This window comes from Podarcis muralis, chromosome 9 (genome assembly GCF_964188315.1).
Source record: "Podarcis muralis chromosome 9, rPodMur119.hap1.1, whole genome shotgun sequence".
NCBI classification, from domain to species: Eukaryota; Metazoa; Chordata; class Lepidosauria; order Squamata; family Lacertidae; genus Podarcis; species Podarcis muralis.
This window is the reverse complement of record NC_135663.1, coordinates 45,342,285-45,362,287: the sequence shown is the minus strand read 5'-3', so window position 1 is coordinate 45,362,287 and position 20,003 is coordinate 45,342,285. Positions and strand designations below refer to the sequence as shown.

The 20,003-nt window shown below is 42.5% G+C and overlaps 1 protein-coding gene and 1 long non-coding RNA gene across 6 annotated transcripts in view; one reads left to right on the top strand and one right to left on the bottom strand.

The window, feature by feature from the left end:
* The window catches only part of PALLD (palladin, cytoskeletal associated protein), a 212,872-nt gene that overhangs the window by 7,200 nt on the left and 185,669 nt on the right, over positions 1–20,003 (bottom strand). For all 5 annotated transcript variants that reach the window (XM_028744022.2, XM_028744023.2, XM_028744024.2 and 2 more), the window contains 4 exons: positions 15,502–15,651; positions 6,165–6,259; positions 3,912–4,044; positions 1,690–1,897 (listed from right to left, as the gene is read on the bottom strand). In XM_028744022.2, coding sequence (XP_028599855.2) covers positions 1,690–1,897; positions 3,912–4,044; positions 6,165–6,259; positions 15,502–15,651 — 586 coding nt within the window. The remainder of the gene's footprint in view (positions 1–1,689; positions 1,898–3,911; positions 4,045–6,164; positions 6,260–15,501; positions 15,652–20,003) is intronic.
* LOC144328879 (uncharacterized) lies at positions 1,896–3,917 on the top strand. The gene is made up of 2 exons (XR_013394228.1): positions 1,896–3,235; positions 3,652–3,917. It is a non-coding gene; the product is annotated as an uncharacterized LOC144328879 (long non-coding RNA).

The window sequence follows — 20,003 nt, the reverse complement described above, 5'->3', positions numbered from 1 at the left end:
GGCATGTAGTGGCATTGGGAAAGCTTTTTGCATTTGCTGACTGTCCTTTGGCAGCAACTGAATTGCATCTTAGATTGGGGGGCGGGGGATACAATCTGGTCAGACTCAAAGTGACTTCACTAGGAGAGTTGTGCAGATTCTTATTTTCCTCCTCCCAAAATCCTAAGAACACAAACTTGAAGTGCTTAGGTGGTTGGGGATTGTGCTCAGTTTATAACTGTGCTTTTAACACACACACACACACACACACACAGCAGCAGCAACAACAACAACAACAACAACAACAACAACAACAGGCCAGTAGATGTTCTTCATCTCTTTAGAAGATGGAACATAGCTGACTTACTCACTTTAATTTTCCACTTGCAAAGGAGCCTTCTAAGAACTACCCTAGCTGCATGGGAGCTATTTATGCATGAGTGAATCCACAGAGATGGGGTACTTGCTAAATAATCCAAACACGTGAGTGTGGAAGGGGCTGATCTCAATGCTATTTCTAGTAGAGGTATGACATGTACACCCTTGAAGGCAGGGTGCTGATCCCATAGCTTACTTTAAACCAGTGATGGCCTAACTTGGCCCTCCAGCTGTTTTTGGACTACAACTCCCAACATCCCTAGCTAACAGGACCAGTGGTCAGGGATGACGGGAATTATAGTCTCAAAACAGCTGGAGGGCCGAGTTTAGCCATCACTGCTATAAACCCACACGTTATTGGCCATTTGTGGTTGGACCTTTCACATCTTTTGCCTGAAAACTGCTAACAGAGAAGGCCAGGATACCATTCAAAGATCCCCAAAGCCAAACACAATTGTCCCTTCCTACAGTCACTCATTGCTCTGATCTCTGAGTTCAACTGTTGTACAGTGAATTCAAATTACCAATTCAAATTTAGGACACAACCCACTAAGCATTGTTCCTAAACAGTCCATATGCATTTTGATAGCACTGTAGGGAATGCAGAGACTGTTCACCCATCTGTAATCCCCCCCTCTGTTAATTATATACTTGTGAGCCTTTTATTTGTTATAGGAAAGCTGGGGCAGTGTGTTGTAAAAAAGAGGCATCAGCTGAAAGCCCACGTGTCAAACTCAGACTGTCAGGATTTTCAGGTAGGATTCAATCATCCCAGAAAATTCAGGCTGCTTAAATAAAGCTGGTTTGGAGATCTTGGGCAACAAACCCATTTTCCCAAAAGATCAGACTTTTCCTGATAAAGTGACCGCAAAATGCACTGGAAATTGCAGGATAATGATACAACATGGTCCGATCTCCCCAAAGACAGATCAGAGTGAATGCTCATTAAATAGCAGATGTCATCTAACCTCTCCACAAACAAATGCAGCTAAATGCTCATTAAACAATAGTCTAAGAGTGACCAGAGTGGCCTTAAGAAATCCATCCCCTCTCAAAACCACTATTTCATGGCAGCCACATATCCCCCATCTCCCCAAATGTGAGCTTGTTAATTCCCACCCCACCGCTGAGAAAGTCTCTTTGGGAAAAATACTGATTATGCCCAAATCCTTAAAATCCCCAAAAGGAAGATGATTTATTGCCAAAGAGGCCAAATGCATCTTCAAAAAGAACACAGCAGAAAGCAAACTCTGAATTCCTGGGGAGCTCAGGCATGCCAAAATAAATTAAGTCTTGTACAGCTAGGCAGGAGGCAAGGTGTGGAGATGTTACCTGCAACGATCAGTTCCAAGCTGAAAGTGTTCTGACCAGCTCGATTGGTGGCAACACATGTATAGATGCCAGCATCCCTTGCTGTGACAGGCTCTATGATCAGGGAGTGTACACCATTCTCCCGTACAAGCATTTTGTGGGAGCTGTCAGAACGTATAACTCTTCCATTGACTTGCCAGCTGATATCTGGTGTTGGTAAGCCACTGACCTTAAAATGGAACACAGAAGAAACCTCAGCGGGACAATAGCATGGAGAGACAATAGAAAAAATACAAGCATTTGTTTCATGAGTATCCAGTGTGAAGGCCCAGAGCCACTCCCGAGGGGGGGGGGAACCCCTCCTGTTTACATACATTTCCTCTTGTTTTTATTTCTCCCTAACCTTCAAGGCCATAAATGGATCAAAACCCATCACCAGTTTTTTTGGGGGGAGGGTGTGGGAGGATTTCCAAGCACCTCCTGCCTTCAGTGGCAAAGTGTATTTCTAATATACATTCCATAATAGCATTAGGTATCATGACACACAGAATGAAACACTTTCACACGTGATCAGTCAACTCCTTACACTTTTGCCCTTGATTACCAAGAGGAGCAATCCTTTCAACATCCCTTTCTCTCCATAACAGCTGCATGGAGCCAAGTATTGAGAAAAGCAAAGGAAAGGAGGAATGTGTCGGGAAATTTATCACTGAACTTCAAATTCCATTTCAGCTATACATTCATCACTTCTTATACTACATATTCAGAATGCTTTGAACAAACCACAGCTTGTTGAAAGATGTGCATCATTAATAATACTTACTGCTTATAAAATGTTGTTTTAGCAACAATGTCATGAAAAGCTCAGGGAGGCTTCCAAAGCAGAGAAGTAAAATTCTGGATTGCTTAGTTCTATTACGCAAAGCGCCCGAGCACCTTTCAAATGCGATCGTTTTCAAATTGTACCTCTGTACAAGAAAACTTAAGTGGGATAAAACAGGAGTGAGGAATATCTTTTAGCCCAAGGGCCACATTCCCTCATTGGAAATCTGAGGGACTCATGCCAGTGGTGAGAGGAGTGAGGCAGAAGTGGGCAGAGCGATGGATGCAACTTTTACCTTTGCACAGAAAACAACATTACAGCAGCAAGACATAAATCAGACTGCCTAGACACCCATCTTTCTACCTAGGCAAGCAAGAGGCATCTCATTTCAAGGACATATGGAGGAGGGGGTGGAGTAAGGCCAATGAAAGATGTATCTTGGGGAAGAGGCGAAGCCAAGGGAAAGTCCTAATGACTAGATAGAAAGCTTAGAGGGAAGCTGCCCAGAGTGGCTGGGGCAACCCAGTCAGATGGACCGGGTACAAATAAAATAATATATTAGAGGGCCACATTTGGATCCCATGGCTTGAGGCTCCTCATCTCTGGGTTCAAAGGAGGAATGAAAACTGAATGTTACAGACTAATATGCATTATATTTTCCTCTCTGTGCAGATGTATCTCAATTCAGAACTTCAATATTGGTTCAGGTATCGACCAGGAGAATTATGGCCTTCACCTGGGCATGTGAGTGAAGCAATCTAATAGATGCAAAATTATCATATTTCATTTCACAGGTCAAGTAATATAAAGGGTGAAAATCTGGTGGCATCTGTTTGATAGGCTAGCTAGAAATAGGAGCACAAGTGTGGATTACTTTTGGTGTGCTCCTGGAATATTTCTGTCCTTCCTGCTTGCTTTGTTACAACAATGCATGTCTACTCTTCAGCTAGTCTTACTTCCTGGTAAGTGCATAAAAGGTACAGGATTGCAGCCTTGGGCTCTATTTTGGAAACCCATGCATTCAAAGCCACTAGAGGGAGCACATATTTTATCTATAAATCCATTACCAGAGCGGTGCTTACTGTTAACTTTTACAATGTCATTTTTCATGTGATAACATTTCATAAAACATTATGAATCTCTGCCTTAATAAATTTCAGTATCTGCTGGAGAAAGAAATAAAACTGCCTTTAAAAAGCTGAACTGGAACCCAGCCTATGCAGTTACGAAGTGGTCTGATCAGGAATCCAACTACAACACAAGTTTACAGGCGTCAACTCTCCACAAGTGGAATATGCCTATTAGGCTCACCATTTCGACCAACCCCATGTATTTGACAAAAAAGAAGAAGAAGTACATGATGATCGTAAAATCCAGTTGAATATGACCTATAGATGTTAAAAAAAAATTAAAAATGTACCTTGCAGTCCATTCTGCAAAGTTTTCCTTCTTGAACTATCAGATCTCCCGGGGCCTGCAGGAAATGAGGTCGGAAGAAACGCTCCTGGATTGGTTCATTTTCATCTCCACTATCCCTTGATCGAGATCGAGGTCTGCAAAAATATATATAGATAGAACGCATTCATTTTCGTTCCCAGGCTCTGCCCTAACCATTTACATAGCCTTAGGTTAATAGATTTTTCATTATTCCCAAACCCTCAACAATGCACATACTTTTAAAATAAAAGTAAATATGACCAAAATGATGGACTAGATTCCACACATATGTTCCCTCACCTGTGACCATCAACACCCCTCCCCTAAACTTTCATTAATTTCAAAGTAGACTTTGAATTGGACTAAGATGAGAGGAATTTTTCTTAAGTACCCTAAGCAAATTCTTGGCTTTCAGGGGGAAGAGAAGGCTCTCTACCACAATACTGGTCAATAAAATGAGTGAGATGCAAGGGAGCAAAAGGCAACCTCTGCATGCCTACTAGAACATAAATTCAAATTGCTCCCTATTTATGAGTCACATAAGGTTTGCTCTGTTACGCACACATCCAAAACTGAGTGCTGACAGAAGCTCGAAAATATATGAAGTGCCAGATGTTAGCAACACCATCATGTTTCAATTAATTTTGGATATATTACACAGACCCATACAAGAAAATCAATAAGAGACTGTGGAATTGTGCATTTAAATCAATCTCTCACTAGTGGACCAAATAGCTTGAAAACACACACACCACATACCTAAATTGGACATTATGCTGCTAAATTTATCATGTGTAATTTATTTTAGTGAGAGAGATGCAAGGACATGCTTAATCATTTTCTGACAAAGGGTGTAGCTCAAACATTTTCTTATATTTGGCTGAATCACTACTTTTAGTTTTTCTTGATTTTTCCTCTTGCCTTTCTCTTATCATACACTTCTACATTTTTCTTCATCTTTGCAATGTTTGAAAACATGGCTCTTAACTAGTTTCTGCAGAACACACACAGCAGTGGCAAAGAATTTAAAGGAAACCAGATCTCAGTTCCTTACAGCAAACTTCCAGACAACTCCACCATTTTTTTTACTTTGCATTCCCCCAGCAACAGAAAGCTTTTTCTTGTGAACACCAGGACAAGGCTGCTAATTGCTGCTTAAAGTTGTCCTGATGTAGCAACTGAGTTCCACCAGGGTTTTCCTGGGTCCACATGCATATTGTATAGGGATTGTGCATCTTTGCTTCTAATTTTGTATGTTTATCATAGCAAACACCAGTGAAACCCAGGGATTGCATAAAGCCTGGAGCAACCTCTAACATACATTGCTTTGGCTTAGTGTGATGTGTAGACCAGGCCAATGCCATGCTAAGCAATTACACAAACTGGCAGAGAGGAAATCGCAGTTGCTCTGCTCCCCTGATTGTTCTGTTGCTGTGCTGCACTGCGCCAAGCCATTGTTTAGCTTAGCATGTCATCCAGACCTAGGCATGTGGTTTCGTGCTTCCGGGTAAACAAAGAGCTGTAAACCATGAGACAAAGTTTTGTTACAGCTAGTGTTCAGTCTTGAGAGAGAGCCAAACTAGGAACTCTGTTTTGGATGACATGCTAAGCCGAACTTGGACTTAGTGCAGTGCAGCAGCAAAATAAATGGGGAAGAGTCAAGCGGCTGGGATCTCCTACCCAGAAGCCTGTGTTTTTGGGGCTTGACGACATTATGTGGGAATCAGGTCTCTGCAAAATGGACCCAATAGTGGTTGGTTTTTTTAAATGTATTGATAAGGAATTTAACCTTCAGCCATTAAATGGCTTTGGACCTGAGTATTTTAAGCAGTGCTTTCTCTTGCACACAAATCTGCCAGGAAACTAAGGTATACTTTCTGAGGTACAGCAGTTGACTACAGAGAAAAGGCCTTTTTGGTAGTGGCACCCAAACTACGGAACCCTAGCCCGAGACATGCACCTAGGGTGTTCCGCAAATTTCACTTTCAGTCTCCATTTCATATATTTAACATTTTAACTATTTTACCAAACAGTTCAGTGGCAGGATTAGGATTAGGTTGAACATTTTAGGCATCTAATACAGAATTTCCTATGACGAACTGTTAACTGTGTCAAGAATGTTGGGAATCAAGGCAAGCATTGCCAGAAATAAACATGGAAGTATTTATTTCTGTATTGGAACCCCAAAGGACTCATGTTAGAACTCTTGGGAAAGATGTGAATATGCCTTTGGTACCTTCTGGCATGCGGCTGACTAGGAGGTGTCCGGGGACTACGTCCTCTCTGGTTGACAGCTTGGACCATCAGCCTTCCTGTACAGCTTACCCTGCCCTATCAAACAATAGAAGAAAAATACAGATGTTATAAACAACAAGAACAACAATTATGCTGTCAATATTAATTAACACGGAAGACTACACCAAGTGTTATGCAGTTGTACCAAATGCTTCCACTGGAGAGAATCTTGTACTTCCCACAGCTGGTGTGTGCATGAAAGAGAGCAGAGAGCTAGATGCCACGAAGGACATTATAGAAGAGCAGAGGATGCCACGGGTTAATCTACAGAAGGGCAAGAGAACCCAAGGACTCTATAGAATAAAGGCACAGAGAATGTGCAGCAATGTCTACAGCAATCACCAATGGCAGCTCCAAGCTTGTCCGGCTTTGTCCAAGCTTTGTCTGGCTGTTGGGCAGGATTGCCCCAGGCGGATCCTTCCTCTTCACCATCACAGCTGCTATTTACTTACTTGTCTTTTCCGTCTCGGCCCAATCTACATTGTCACCCGGCTGTTATTATTCTGTTAGTAAATTACTACGGCTATTGCACTGAAAAATTTGTGTTTGCGTATGGGACGTTGTTACATTCTGGGGAAAACCAGGCATGATGAGTTAATAGGTAACTTATAACAAAGTAACACATTAAGCCACACACCCCTGGGATTTCAAAGTCACACCAAAAGCATACAAAACCAGCTGTACAAACACAGAAAGAGCCTGTAGCCAGTCAGCTATTGTTTGCTTGTACAAATATCTCTCTCCCCCCACCCCAAAATAAAAAATCTGAGAGGTAGAACCAGAAAGCTGAATGGAAAGAGCAATAAATATTTCTGGCATGTATTCTTATGTGCTTGGACAACAAGGAATTTGTTTTCCAAAGTATGAGGAAGGCTGTGACAATTACACCATTGCTACTTCCTCCTCCTCCTCCTCTTCTTCTCCTGATACTTAACATTTTAAGAGCACCTTTGAGTGTTAAAAGGACTTCATATACAGTGGTACCTCAGGTTAAGTACTTAATTCGTTCCGGAGGTCCGTTCTTAACCTGAAGCACCACTTTAGGTAATGGGGCCTCCTGCTGCTGCCACGCCGCCAGAGCACGATTTCTGTTCATATCCTGAAGCAAAGTTCTTAACCTGAAGCACTATTTCTGGGTTAGCGGAGTCTGTAACCTGAAGCGTATGTAACCTGAAGCGTATGTAACCTGAGGTATCACTGTACATTAGTTTTATTTATTTTGTACATTTACATTTTATTTATTTTGTACATGACCTGCGTCTTTCTTCCATCATGGAACTCGTGCTGCCGCATCCAGGGCATTCTCCCCTTTAGGCACCGACCAGAATATCTGCTCACCCTCTCCAGGGGTGATATGGCACTTGCAGCCTCGTGATTGACCTATCACCACCTGCCATACCGCTGTGGATCTTGCTTCTGACAAATTCCCCTCTCCCGCCAGCTGCTGGAATTCAAAATCCCTGCTTGAGTGGGAGCCTCTGCTCCTCCCTCCAAGGTGGTGTCCTGTTAAAGGAATCCCAGGGAAGGTGCTTTGGGGCAACAGCATTCGCCCACGCAGCAAGACTGGGGTGTGTGTGTTTGCACCCACTTTATGTATGTTACGGATCAATCCCAGATACGGCCTTGACCCCTGGTATCCCTCCAGCAGGTGCACTGGAAGTGATGGTGGCTAGCCCAATGCCATGCCAAACTCACTGACATCTGTAATCCCCATATTTCTAGGTGAGGAGGCAACTCAGTTACTGTAAGCCACCCAGAGAACTTTTAGGTTATGAGACAGTATACATATGTCTTAAGTTGGTTTTTTTAAAATCCCATTGAAATTCAAAGGAGGAAAAACATTTAAAAGAAGGGTACTAAATAAATATAAATACAGCTCCCCAAGTTCGTAGTAAGAGAAAGGATATCTGAATAAAGGGATTTCCAAATTTGTAGCACAGTCTCTTAGCCCTTATCAGTGTGTTCTCTTCCCTAAAAGGACATAAATTGTAAAGTTAAACCAGCAAAGGGTTGTTCTTTTTTTAAAAAAAGGCTTCACTGTCTTCTTATAAGTATTTGAAATGTGTAATTAGTCTTTGGTGTGGATGACAGAGAGTGTCAGCCACATGTAGTTAAAAAAATTAAGAGTGGGCCCAGTTTGCAAACTGGAGTTAAGAGGTGAATCCTAGGTCTGGAGAAGCTGAAAAACTAACAAGACAAGGGTTGGGAACTTGTGACCCTCAGTATGTTGCTGCACCACAAAGCTCGTTCAAAGAAGAAAGTTTGGTCTTCGTAATCATGATATCACTGCACTTGTGTTTTCCCTGGAGCTGCATTGGACTAACAATTCTACAACAACTTTTTAAAAGCCGTAATACATTTTGCAAATGCAGGCTTCAAGCCAGCACACAATTATGTGTACTTGAATCTGGCTAAAATCCAGTGGGACTTAAGCACACATAATTATCTTCTGGATTGTATTTAGGATTATCAGGTCCTTGCCTGCAGTTGATGTCTGTCTAAAAACTCTGCAACAGAGAGAGCATTATTCTCTGCTACCCACTCAAGTCCACCATTTTCTCCTGTAAGTTGTGAGGCAAAAGTAGAAGCCTGTTCTGTGAAATGGGTGACCATAAGAGAGAGTACTTTCTCTGTGGTGCCTGCATATCTTTGAAATTCCTTCCCAGTAGACCTGCAGTGGGCAGTTGACACTTCAGGCTTTTGTTGTTGTTGTTGTTTAGTCGTTTAGTCGTGTCCGACTCTTCGTGACCCCATGGACCAGAGCACGCCAGGCACTTCTGTCTTCCATTGCCTCCCGCAGTTTGGTTAAACTCATGCTGGTAGCTTCGCGAACACTGTCAAACCATCTCATCCTCTGTCGTCCCCTTCTCCTTGTGCCCTCCATCTTTCCTAACATCAGGGTCTTTTCCAGAGAGTCTTCTCTTCTCATGAGGTGGCCAAAGTATTGGAGTCTCAGCTTCAGGATCTGTCCTTCCAGTGAGCACTCAGGGCTGATTTCCTTCAGAATGGTTTTTAGAAAGGCCTTAAAGACCTTTCTGTTTTAATGTCCTTCCCCAAGTAACACTACACCAGATAATAATACTAATACTAATATTTTTTTTATATCCCACCCATCTGAGTGGGTTGTCTCAGCCACTCTGGGCGGCTTCCAACTTAAAAAATACTACACTGAACAGTATTTCTTAACAGTGCAACTTTGGTAGTTGGCATTAAAATCACATAACCCCTAGTGCAGGGTTTCCCAAACTTGGGTCTCCAGCTGTTTTTGGACTGCAACTCCCATCATCCCTATCCAGCAGGACCAGTGGTCAGGGATGATGAGACTTGTAGTCCAAAAACAGCTGTTACCCAGGGGATTTTACATGCACACTAGCCACTTAAAAAGCAACTTGTGTTTCCTCTTCCTTACCGGCAGCATCACTTCCAGTTTCACCTCAGTGACTTCCTTCGTTGCCTTTTAAACAAGGCCTACTCAAATAAGCGTTTTTTGATACTAAAGGCTCATTTCAACCCACAGACAGCACTCTACACAACTTGTAAAACAACTTTCGGCACAATAGCTTCTTCATGCTCGAGACTGCATTCGTATGAGTAACAAAAGGCAACAAGCATGAACAGAATTTAAGCAAGCTCAAATTATGTCCATTCGAATCTTGTTCATGTTGGCGACTTAGCAAGCCCACAAACAGTTAAGTCAGTGGACTACTGGAACCCAAGCAATGATCAGTGAGAGCAAACTAAAAGTTGAAGCCCATGTTCTCATTATCCTGGACAATCTAAATAACCAAATTACTGCCCGTGGCCTGGAAATGAGTTCTTAAGTGAAGTTTTTACAGTCCACAGAAACATCTTTATATCTCTCCTTCGGTCATCTCTATAAATTAGTCTTAACTATCAAGAGACGAGTACACTTGCTTCTTTTAAATTTACTATCTTCACCCAGGGTGCAATCCACACTCAAACCCCGTAAGATCGCAAAGCATCCCTTGTCCTGATAAAATGCAACTGCTGCTCAGGGAGCACACTGTCTCACTTAATTCTTCATAGGGTGTTTCCATGCTACATCATGTTGTTGCAGAAGGAGCTAAAGGAAGAGAAATTAAAATGTGGGCTGTTTTTAAGTCACGTGTAGTGTGGTGCCTTCTGACAGATGATGGACTACAACTGCCATCATACCTGGCCACTGGCTATGCTGCCTGGGGTCATGGGAGTGGAAATCCATCATCATCATTTGAAGGGGGCAAGATTGGGGAAGGCTAGGTTGCACTATTCAAAGATACCTTTTCACAACTACTTTTGAAAAGATTAAGCTGGTCAGCTCATTACCGACCTACTTAAATCTTCACTCAAACACCCTCTTATATGGATGCATTAAGCGCATCTGTGCTAGCTTTGAGGCCTACAGGCATACTTCCATTATTGTTTAGGATTACAAAGCATGGTGTATTTCCATTGGGTGATGACGCAACGCAGTTGGAATCTACATCTTCTGGTGTGAAAAGCTCATGCGCCGATCCACTGCTGCCCTTAGTCTCTAATGCACTGTTAAAAGCATACTGGAACTATGCTAAGGCCAGGAGACATAATTGTGTTTATTTGGAAATTATACCGTGACGAGAGAATATAAAATGACTAGATGAACCAAGCAAATGCTTGTCTTCATTGCATAATAAATAAACTTCCAGATTCACATCCAGAGAGTTCGCTGATCATTTTCCAAAATAAATACATAAATCAAGCACCCCTTTGTCCTTCAGCCAAAGAGGAATATAAGCAGAACATTTTTAATTTAACTTTTTTTAAAGGAAAGCACTGCTTCAGTTGTTGCTTATGGTAATGACTAGTACTTAAATAATCAAAAGATGCCTGGTGACCTTCACAGAATAATGCTACCCCCATATATCTTGAGCACCCCAGAGATTGTTCTGAACGCTCAGATAATAACAGGTAAGAATTCAGCACAGTTGACAGAGTGGCCATGATCCACAAAAGCAGGCCCATCCACAAGCACAAAATGATGCATCTCAAAACATGCACCGCCACTGTATCCCTAACCCATTTTATCAACAACTCTGCAGATCTTGAGAAGTAATTTCACACGCAAAGGAGGATGACTGCTGTTTAGGAAAGGGGGGAGGGGAGGAGAAGACAAGCACACTTGGGCACACATAATAGAGCCATGCATACCTTGAATGCTCACGGGACTGTAAGCCAAGATCTCTGGATAGATTATTAGGGCAAATAAAATTTTTTAAAAATTCTTGCTTTACAGGCCAAAGGAGCTGGCGTTTGCCCGCAGACAGTTTTTTCCGGGTCATGTGGCCAGCATGACTAAGCTGCTTCTGGCGAAACCAGAGCAGTGCACAGAAACACTGTTTACCTTCCCGCTGGAGCGGTACCTATTTATCTACTTGCACTTTGACATGCTTTTGAACTGCTAGGTTGGCAGGAACTGGGACTGAGCAACGGGAGCTCACCCCGTTGCAGGGATTCGAACCGCTGACCTTCCGATCGGCGAGCCCTAGGCTCTGTGGTTTAGACCACAGCACTACTCGCGTCCCAATGCCTCCTGATTAGGTGGAGGCAAAGCTACAGTAGTGCAGATGCAAAAACTGCTATGTTTGAATGTTCCTCCAAGTCCCTATGCAGAGATGTGGCAAAACCACCCACTCACAGCAGAGGCAGATGGGAAGCAGGCAAGGTCACAACACTGGATTGGAGAGAGATGCAGCAGTCTGCTTCATTTGTGGACAGATATTTGGATCTTACAGGGGTTTTTATTTTATCCATGGGCCTTTGGGGATATATCACAAAACTATGGTTTGGTGGTGTTATATGAGAGAGCCTTAGGCTCACAAGCTATCCTGTCCTCTCAAATCTTCACTTCTGCTTTTAAACTAAATGATGCTTCTTGTTATGTCAGAACTTATATAAACTCTAGTTAGTTTAAACTTTGGCTAGTAAACGAGTCAGAATCATGAACCATGGTTTCATCCTGAATTGATTAAATTAATCAGAGCTTAACCTAATCAAATTTTCCCCAAGTTAAGACATAACCAAGAACACTTCTTAGTTTAAAAGTGGAAGCTTCCAATATCCTCCTCGTGGCTGCACCAGAGAAAGAGAGGGGGATGCAATGCTACAACATAGCTTAGTCTTATGTCTGAACTGGCACAATTTCTATCAGCAATGCAGTGTGCCCTAACAGAGCTTGGAAATTACTACTGTAGTGTCTACATGCATAATAGGAAATGTTATATATGTTCACAGCAGTGATTTTATGTAGACTCAACATTTATGTTTCATGGTTTTTTAATATTTGTGATACCAAACCAAGTCCTATGTAATTTACACAAATGAGGGGGTGGGGACAGTGGTGGCTCTCAAGCCTTTCAGCAATGGAACCATTATGGTTAAGTAGCCTAGCAACATTCATAACAGGCTACAACACTCTCAAAGAGGATAAGCTGTGCTTTAGTGATAGAGCTCATTATTTCTAAATGTAATCCTACTTGCAATTTGGGTTTGGAAAGATCTTTGGTGCTACACCAAATATATTTTATTCTTTTGACTCTTAAGATTGCAATCTAGAAGAGGGAGGGAACAAAGTAGGTGTCTGGAAAAGGATGTGCCAGTAAGCACACTTCAGCTGCCATTCCTTGCCTGAGAACAACCCACACTCAGTTGGATGGCCTTACAAATAGTAATTATATACAGGGCCAGGCTCTTGTTGCTTTAAACCAGGGATGATGTCAGGGACCGTGCTGAGGAAGAATGGTGGGAGCCACCCCCTCCTCCAGATCCCGATTCTTCCCTGGAGCAGGAGGACAGTGTAGATTTGGAACAGTGGTTTGCAGAGGGGCATAGTTCAGAAGGCAGAAGCTGGGAAATACTGGATGGGGAACAGCTAGCAAAAGAAACACTAGAAAAGAAAGAGTTAACAGATTCATAGTTTCTGGATAGTAGCCACCCCTCTTCCCAAAAGTCCCAGAGAACTCAGAAAGTGGCAGAACAGAAAACATAGTGGCTCCAAGCCCAGATCACAAGACATAGGAGTAACGTAGCTTAATAGGGATGGAGAGGGGAGTGCATTTAATTGGGAGCGCCGCCATTTCTAGGAGAGGTGTTCTTTGTTCTCTCACTGTGATTATTAAAGTTTCTAACTGGTAAGAAGACTCCTTTTCCTTTGTTCTGCTTATCTACTGCCAAGGGGGCGGGGAGGAAGAACATCTGAAGCCTGACAGATGAGGACCTTGTGACCCTGTAGGTCTTTCTAGAATCCCAACTCCCATCAACCCCAGCCAGCATGGCCAACAATCAGGGGTAATAGGAACTGTAGTTCAACAATACCCGAGAGAGCCCCATGTTTCCCACCCCTGCTTTAAAACACTCAAGGTGGTAATAAATGTACCATAAAAACCTCCTCTACCTCAGGGATGGTCAATGCAGTGCCCCTCTAGACATTGCAGGATCACAATTCCTATTATTAGTATGCTTTATTTATTAATCACCTTCTGAACCACTATTTGCACACAAAATCATTAGAAGCAGCTAAAAACAAAAGAACAACAAATGCATTTAAAACAAAGCAGCAACAGTAACACGTGGGCCTGCCTCACTACTAGTCATGCTGGCTGGGGCTGGTGGGAGCAGGAGTACAACAACACATGGAGGTCACTGCATTGGCTACCCCTGCTCTCTAGCCTACTGGAGATGCAAGTAACACCACTTCTTTGGTCTCACGTTGTCATGAAACAACCTCCCAGTGAGACTACTGTGCCAACAGTTAAGGGCCTACTTTCCTTCTGGCGGTCACATTAGTTGACAGGCAGGTTTTCGACCTTGCTTCTGAAATCTTTTACCTAAACAGAGTGGCATTTGTTGACCCAAAGTTCCCAAGGGGCAACACGGGTTAAGAAGTGTATTATTTCCCTTGGCAATCACACAAGGCACTTGTGTTCTAACTTTTACTAAAAGAGCACGGCTTATCCTGCTGCCCTCTGTTAAGCTGACCCCTTCTCTTTCTGCAACAGGCAGTAAAGCTTACCCATTGTCTTTGTTATTTTGCCACTCTACACCACTGGCTAGCCTCATGGGGTATATGGAAACACCCAAGAGGACATCAGGACAAGTTTTATTATGGTGTTGCCACTATTGGCAGGTGCCCCAGTTTTCTCGTAACATATAATTACCTCCGTAGCTCCTTTGTTGCCCTGGACTGTTATATGAGAATGCATATCTTGTCATTTGGGTACTCATGGGCTAACTTGTGAAGCTCCACACTGCCCCTGGGGCTCAACTGGGAAGAGGGAATTTCATTACAGAAAAGGAGTTTGGCATATCTCTCGGCTGAGGGACTCCACGACTTCCTATAGCCAGTTGTGTGGAGCCTGTGATTGGCAAGGGGAATCCATCTATGCAGGTAGCCAGGCTAGAAACATTTAGATTAAAGTCAATCTCATTGTGATAACAAAAAGCTTTACAAGCCAAGGGAAGAAAGGTGACAAGAAGGACAAAGAAGAAAGGACTGCTACTCAAGAGTAGGCTTCATCAGTGAGTCTGGTGAGCTGAGGGACTGATTAAGTTCAAGGGAAGTGGATGGCATTTTAATCTACTTTATTTTGCTCAAAAGGGAATATACTGGTTTTCGGTAACTTTTGCACTGTATAGTTTTTCTTAAAACTCCATACTTTTTCCATCTTAGTAAACTCTTAGTAAATTATTTAATTGTTTCATAAACCTGTATGGTCTCTGGTTTTAACAACCACATGTTCAGAAGCCAATAACCTGTACTACCATTAAGAGGTTTCAGGGGGAATTTGTAATTCAACTTTGTAGAACTAGTCAAGGTGGGCTGAACTGGGGGAAACACCTGTGTCAGCCAGAAACCCCCTTCCCTCAGGTGACATGGAGCCCTGGCAGGTGGCCATCACAAAGTATCAGGGGTAAAGTATGCATGACTGTTCAGACCTTAATCATCCTCAACATGGGGTGCATTAACGTTGCACAAGAACACCACCTAGATGGCAGTTGCTCAGAATCAGGTCACGACAGAAAAACTTCCTTCTTTTTAATAATCCCCTGGAGGAAACGTGTTCGCAACTTGGCAACAGCTACTGGTCCCGCCCTATTGTTGTCAGATGAACATGGATGCTTTAAGTATCATCTGATCCCAAATGACATGACCCATCAATTAAGGTAACTGAGAGCCAGGTTGTGAATGCTTTCGAGATCTGTGCCCAGGAGTATGCTTACTCCTAAGTCAAGACTTGGTTTACCTGAGGGTTGGCAGCCATGATAGTGTAATTCCCATCATCATCCAGGGCGGAAGCGGCAGTGTGGAGAGAGCAGGTCCCATCAGGTTCTCTTTGCATCCTGTAGTGCTCGCTCCTTTTAGATATTTGCTTCCCATCTTTGAACCAATAGATCTGTGTCAGAAAACAAAACGTAAGAGATGAAGGAGGCAGATACAGGAATCAGAACTAGCCTCACCGGCTCAAAAGGCACAATAAGAATATGGAACAAATCCCTGCCTTTCCTTCTCTTTTTGTTTCTTGCTCTCCATATGTCTAACAGTGGCTGGTGCACCAATCTGCGGCATCTGGAGATTTGCACTGTTGTGTGTGAGGAGGCTAGTGGGCCTCTCTTGTGGTTGCAAGAAGTTGAGGGCTGCCACCAATGCCAAAACTGGGCAAAGAGGGTGGGCAGGTGCAGGCACAAACTAACAGCCTGCTCCTATTCCCTTACCTTGGATACAGCTACAAGTCTGAACTTGGTCAGACACCCATGCTTGCCTTACCTTTCTCAGGTGACTGAAGTGAGGGACAAGAATCAGCAGTGCCAAAACTGGGCTTAAAAAGCACTGCACTGATGTCATCTCAGGCAACTTTGTTCAAGTCACTTTAACCTCATCCTTCCTTTTTTAAAAAGGGGCAGGTTGTAAACAGTGACTTTCCTCCACACCGGAATTCCTGCCATATCTGCTTATGTGGCGTGTCACTCCATCTATAAAATGAAATGCCTGAGGTTTGTTGGTTTACATTTTTATCTAGGCATCCCTATCTATCAGACATTATGAGTGGTTTAAGCTTCTTGAATTCAACACATGGAAAAATGCAAAGCCTTGTACATTTGACCCATGTTTTTACACTGAATACAGGATGGCGGTGGGTGAGGGAGACAAATCTTGGTGACAGGCCCTCCTATATTGCATTCAACACACTGTTGGAATGAACAACACACATATAATCTCCCCTGTGCAATCAGAGATCCTGATTATAGCAGGTTCCTGGCTGTGTGCACATTTTGTGTGTGTGCTGGGTCAGTTCTGACAATCAACAAACGTATGTGGGTTGGAGCAGGACATACTGCCATGACCCTCTCCTCCCAAATGAGTGTACAACACAAACACACACAGGTCACACTAACAGGACTCTTCTAATGCTGTGATAACCAGAAGGCAAATGAGAGCTACTTTCCTACAGATATTTTTTTGCAGCTCGCAAACTGTTCAGCTGGGCAGGCCAAGCTTCTGTCCAGCACAGCAAAACTAAAAGTTTGCCCAAAAAAGGGTGATACACATTTAGACTTGATCTTCATCAGTGAACATTCCTTCCTGCCCTTCCCTCTAATGGTTTCCTCACTAGATATTGCCACCCAGGATTTGTTTGCACTGAGACTAACATCCGTGCATTAGTTTATCAGTGCAGAATACATGTGCTGCTTATAATTACTTTGAAATGTTATCAGTAAGACAGAAATGGTCGCTTTCATTTACCAAGGGTGGAAAAGGGCCCCCAAACAATCTCCCCCTCCCAACTCTTAGCCGCTGTATACAGAGTTACATTTGTTTGACTTCAGGACCAATCCCAAGCCTTGTATAAATACTCATGTAGGGATAGAACTGATTTCTTCAAGAACTCCACATCGAAGGACATGATGTTACACTTAGGCTGCAGGCAGATACAGCAGCAGTACACATGTTAATCATCGGTAGTGGGAGGTGCAGCAGGATTTCCCACAGCATCAAATATATGTGGCCCCCAGTTGTACAAGCAGACCTGACAAACTAAGCCATCCCTCTTAGCATTAGTTACCTCTTTGAATGAGTAAGCTTACAAGGGCGCCGGCAAACTTGACTACCCATTTCCAATATTCATGAATGAAGAAGAGATTTGTGCAAGGAACTCCTAGGAAGATCTTTAATCTCAGGGCAACTTGCCTGAAAGCTGCTGGTTAAAAGTTTTTTTTTTTTTTTTGAGGAAGCATGGCAAGGAGGTGGATTAAGAGAGCATCTTCACTCTCAAGACACCTGGAGACCTCAATCACTTGGAAGGAACATTTGCTATATTATTACATTCCCAAAAGCACAAAAAGGAGAGATGACCCAAAGCTATTACTGTATAGATTGCAACAGCCAATTCTGTCAAGATCATAACCTTCCCTGATGCTTGATCATTATGCAAAAAAAATTAAGGGAATGTCTATCACTGTCCATCCAGCTCCTGGGAGTTCATACTTCCATGTAAGGTTCTCTGGCACTGAGAAGTACCGTGCGTCAATTTCACTCAGCAGTCAGCTGTATCTCTTCCTACTGCATGTGTGTGCAGGACTGCAAAATGCCTATGCTGCCAACAAGGGCTTGTTAATGTGTTCTCCTACACTGACATCACTTTTCTGTTTCACATAAAAAGGCATGTTATCATTTATAAACCTATAGGACTTAGCAAAAGCAAAGCTTCAAAAATAAGTTTGAACTTGTACACTTCAGATTTCGTAATGTTACCTGACATCTGTTGATCTTGTAAGAGCCAGTAATTGTTTTATAACATAACACACTTCTTTCATTACAGAATCAGAAGGCTTGCCAGGAAGTAGCGATACAGTAAATACCTGGTGTCCTAGATTAACACAACTATAAAGTAGCAAAATATGGCTTTTTTCCTTATTATTTTTTTTTTTAAATCCTGCTATGCAACAATTAATGCAGGATATCAATTCTGCCCCAAAGCCATAGTCTTTCCCCCCCATGAAATTTACCATTATCATATATACTGGTATGTTGCCTTTGTCTATTTTTACAGTGAATTTTAAATTTCAGAACCACAAATCAAATTTTGAAATGCAAGATTTTCAAGATCTCAATTTTCAGTTTTTGAGAATGTGAACAATAAAACTGTTGATAGAAAGAGTTACAACTGCTCCAAAAGGTTTTGTAGCTCACTATAAAATTCTGACTGCTCAAAAATAAAAAAACTGGGCATACTTTCAAAATTGTGCAGAATTATATCTTTTTTATAACTAAAAATATAATAATGATTAAAAGTTTTTGCCTCCTGTAACAATCACCTCTAGTGGCTGGATAATAAATGTAATAGTTATAATAGTAGTAGAAATGTATATTAGGTCAAAAAGAACTCCCACAATTTCAGAAGAGTTCTTTTCACAACTGGTTTTTAAGTTCCTGAAAAGGGAGTTGGCCATAAACCATTGCAGGCCCCTTCAGTACCCAACATGTATTATTTGGAAAACATAAGATCATTTCCTGAAATGACTTCCTGAATGCATGCTTGTGGAAGAAATCTTACATCAGAACTGGTTATTCACATGTTATCCAGAACTGAATCTTAGAGCAAGACCTGACAAGAACTACGTACGGATCTTGTTCATTGATCAACTGTGCTAAAATATTATGTTGCAGAGTAACCTCAGACAAAGGGTACAGGCTAAGCAGTTACAGGGAATCGGGAAGATAAAATAAGCCTGGTGATGTCATTAAGTCAGTTTAATTATACAAGCTGATATCTTCATCAGATATATAATACTGCAAAGCCTCTGATCTGACAACAACCCCCCAGTGGTGATCCAATTTGTGACTTCTACTTCTTGCCCTTTTAGAGAGGCTTTTTATGGGTTTGGCTTTGCCAGCCAAGAGTACATCAAGACTTTGTGCAAAAGATTCCCTATCTCCATGGCAAACCATTCTCAACAAATATGCGAAGAGTAGAAAGAAAGCATTCCTCTGATACAAACGATTCTTGGCTCTGTCATTTGGAATGACTCAGGGTGAATAATTGGCCCCAGTTTCAGAACATATATTGTCATGGGAAGAGAGACGAGACTTCCGAAAACCATGGTAGTGGTTCTGGGGAGTTCTTGGCCACTATGTTTCTGCCAGGGTTCGTAATTCTAGGCATAGGTGACCACTGCTATTGACACCAAGTGGATGACAACAAGAGCCCGCAGGAAAGAAAACTCCAAATTCATAGGCCTAATTAGGTACTCAGCAAGCACATCTCATTCCACATGATCGAAGAATGCTATGATGCCTTGTATGGGTTTTTCGCTCCACAAAGTTCCACATGATAGGATCCCCCAACAGCCTTGTTTACCACAAGGATGCACTTCTTGAACTATCGGATGGTAAGCGGTCACACCTTCCAGTTCCACTGAGTTGTGAGAAGAGCCTTGAAAGGCACATACAACCTGAGCTCTGGTGTTACATGGCCACTGTACTGGGAGCTGAAAGCTGCCACAGGGTGAAATTTGGCGACCATAGGCTCCATTGGTGTGAACTGCTGAGCACATTTAACCAAAAGAGAAATTGTACAGAGCATGGTGCTGGTAATGCCAAGGTTGCAGGTTCAATTTCTGTAAGGGACAGGTGCATATTCCTGTCAGTTTGCATTTCTTAGTACAGAAAGTATTGTTCTGATCTTTCCTATTCTACTTAATTCAAGAGGGTTCTGGAAGCTTCTCTGTGTGAAAGAAACAAGCAGAG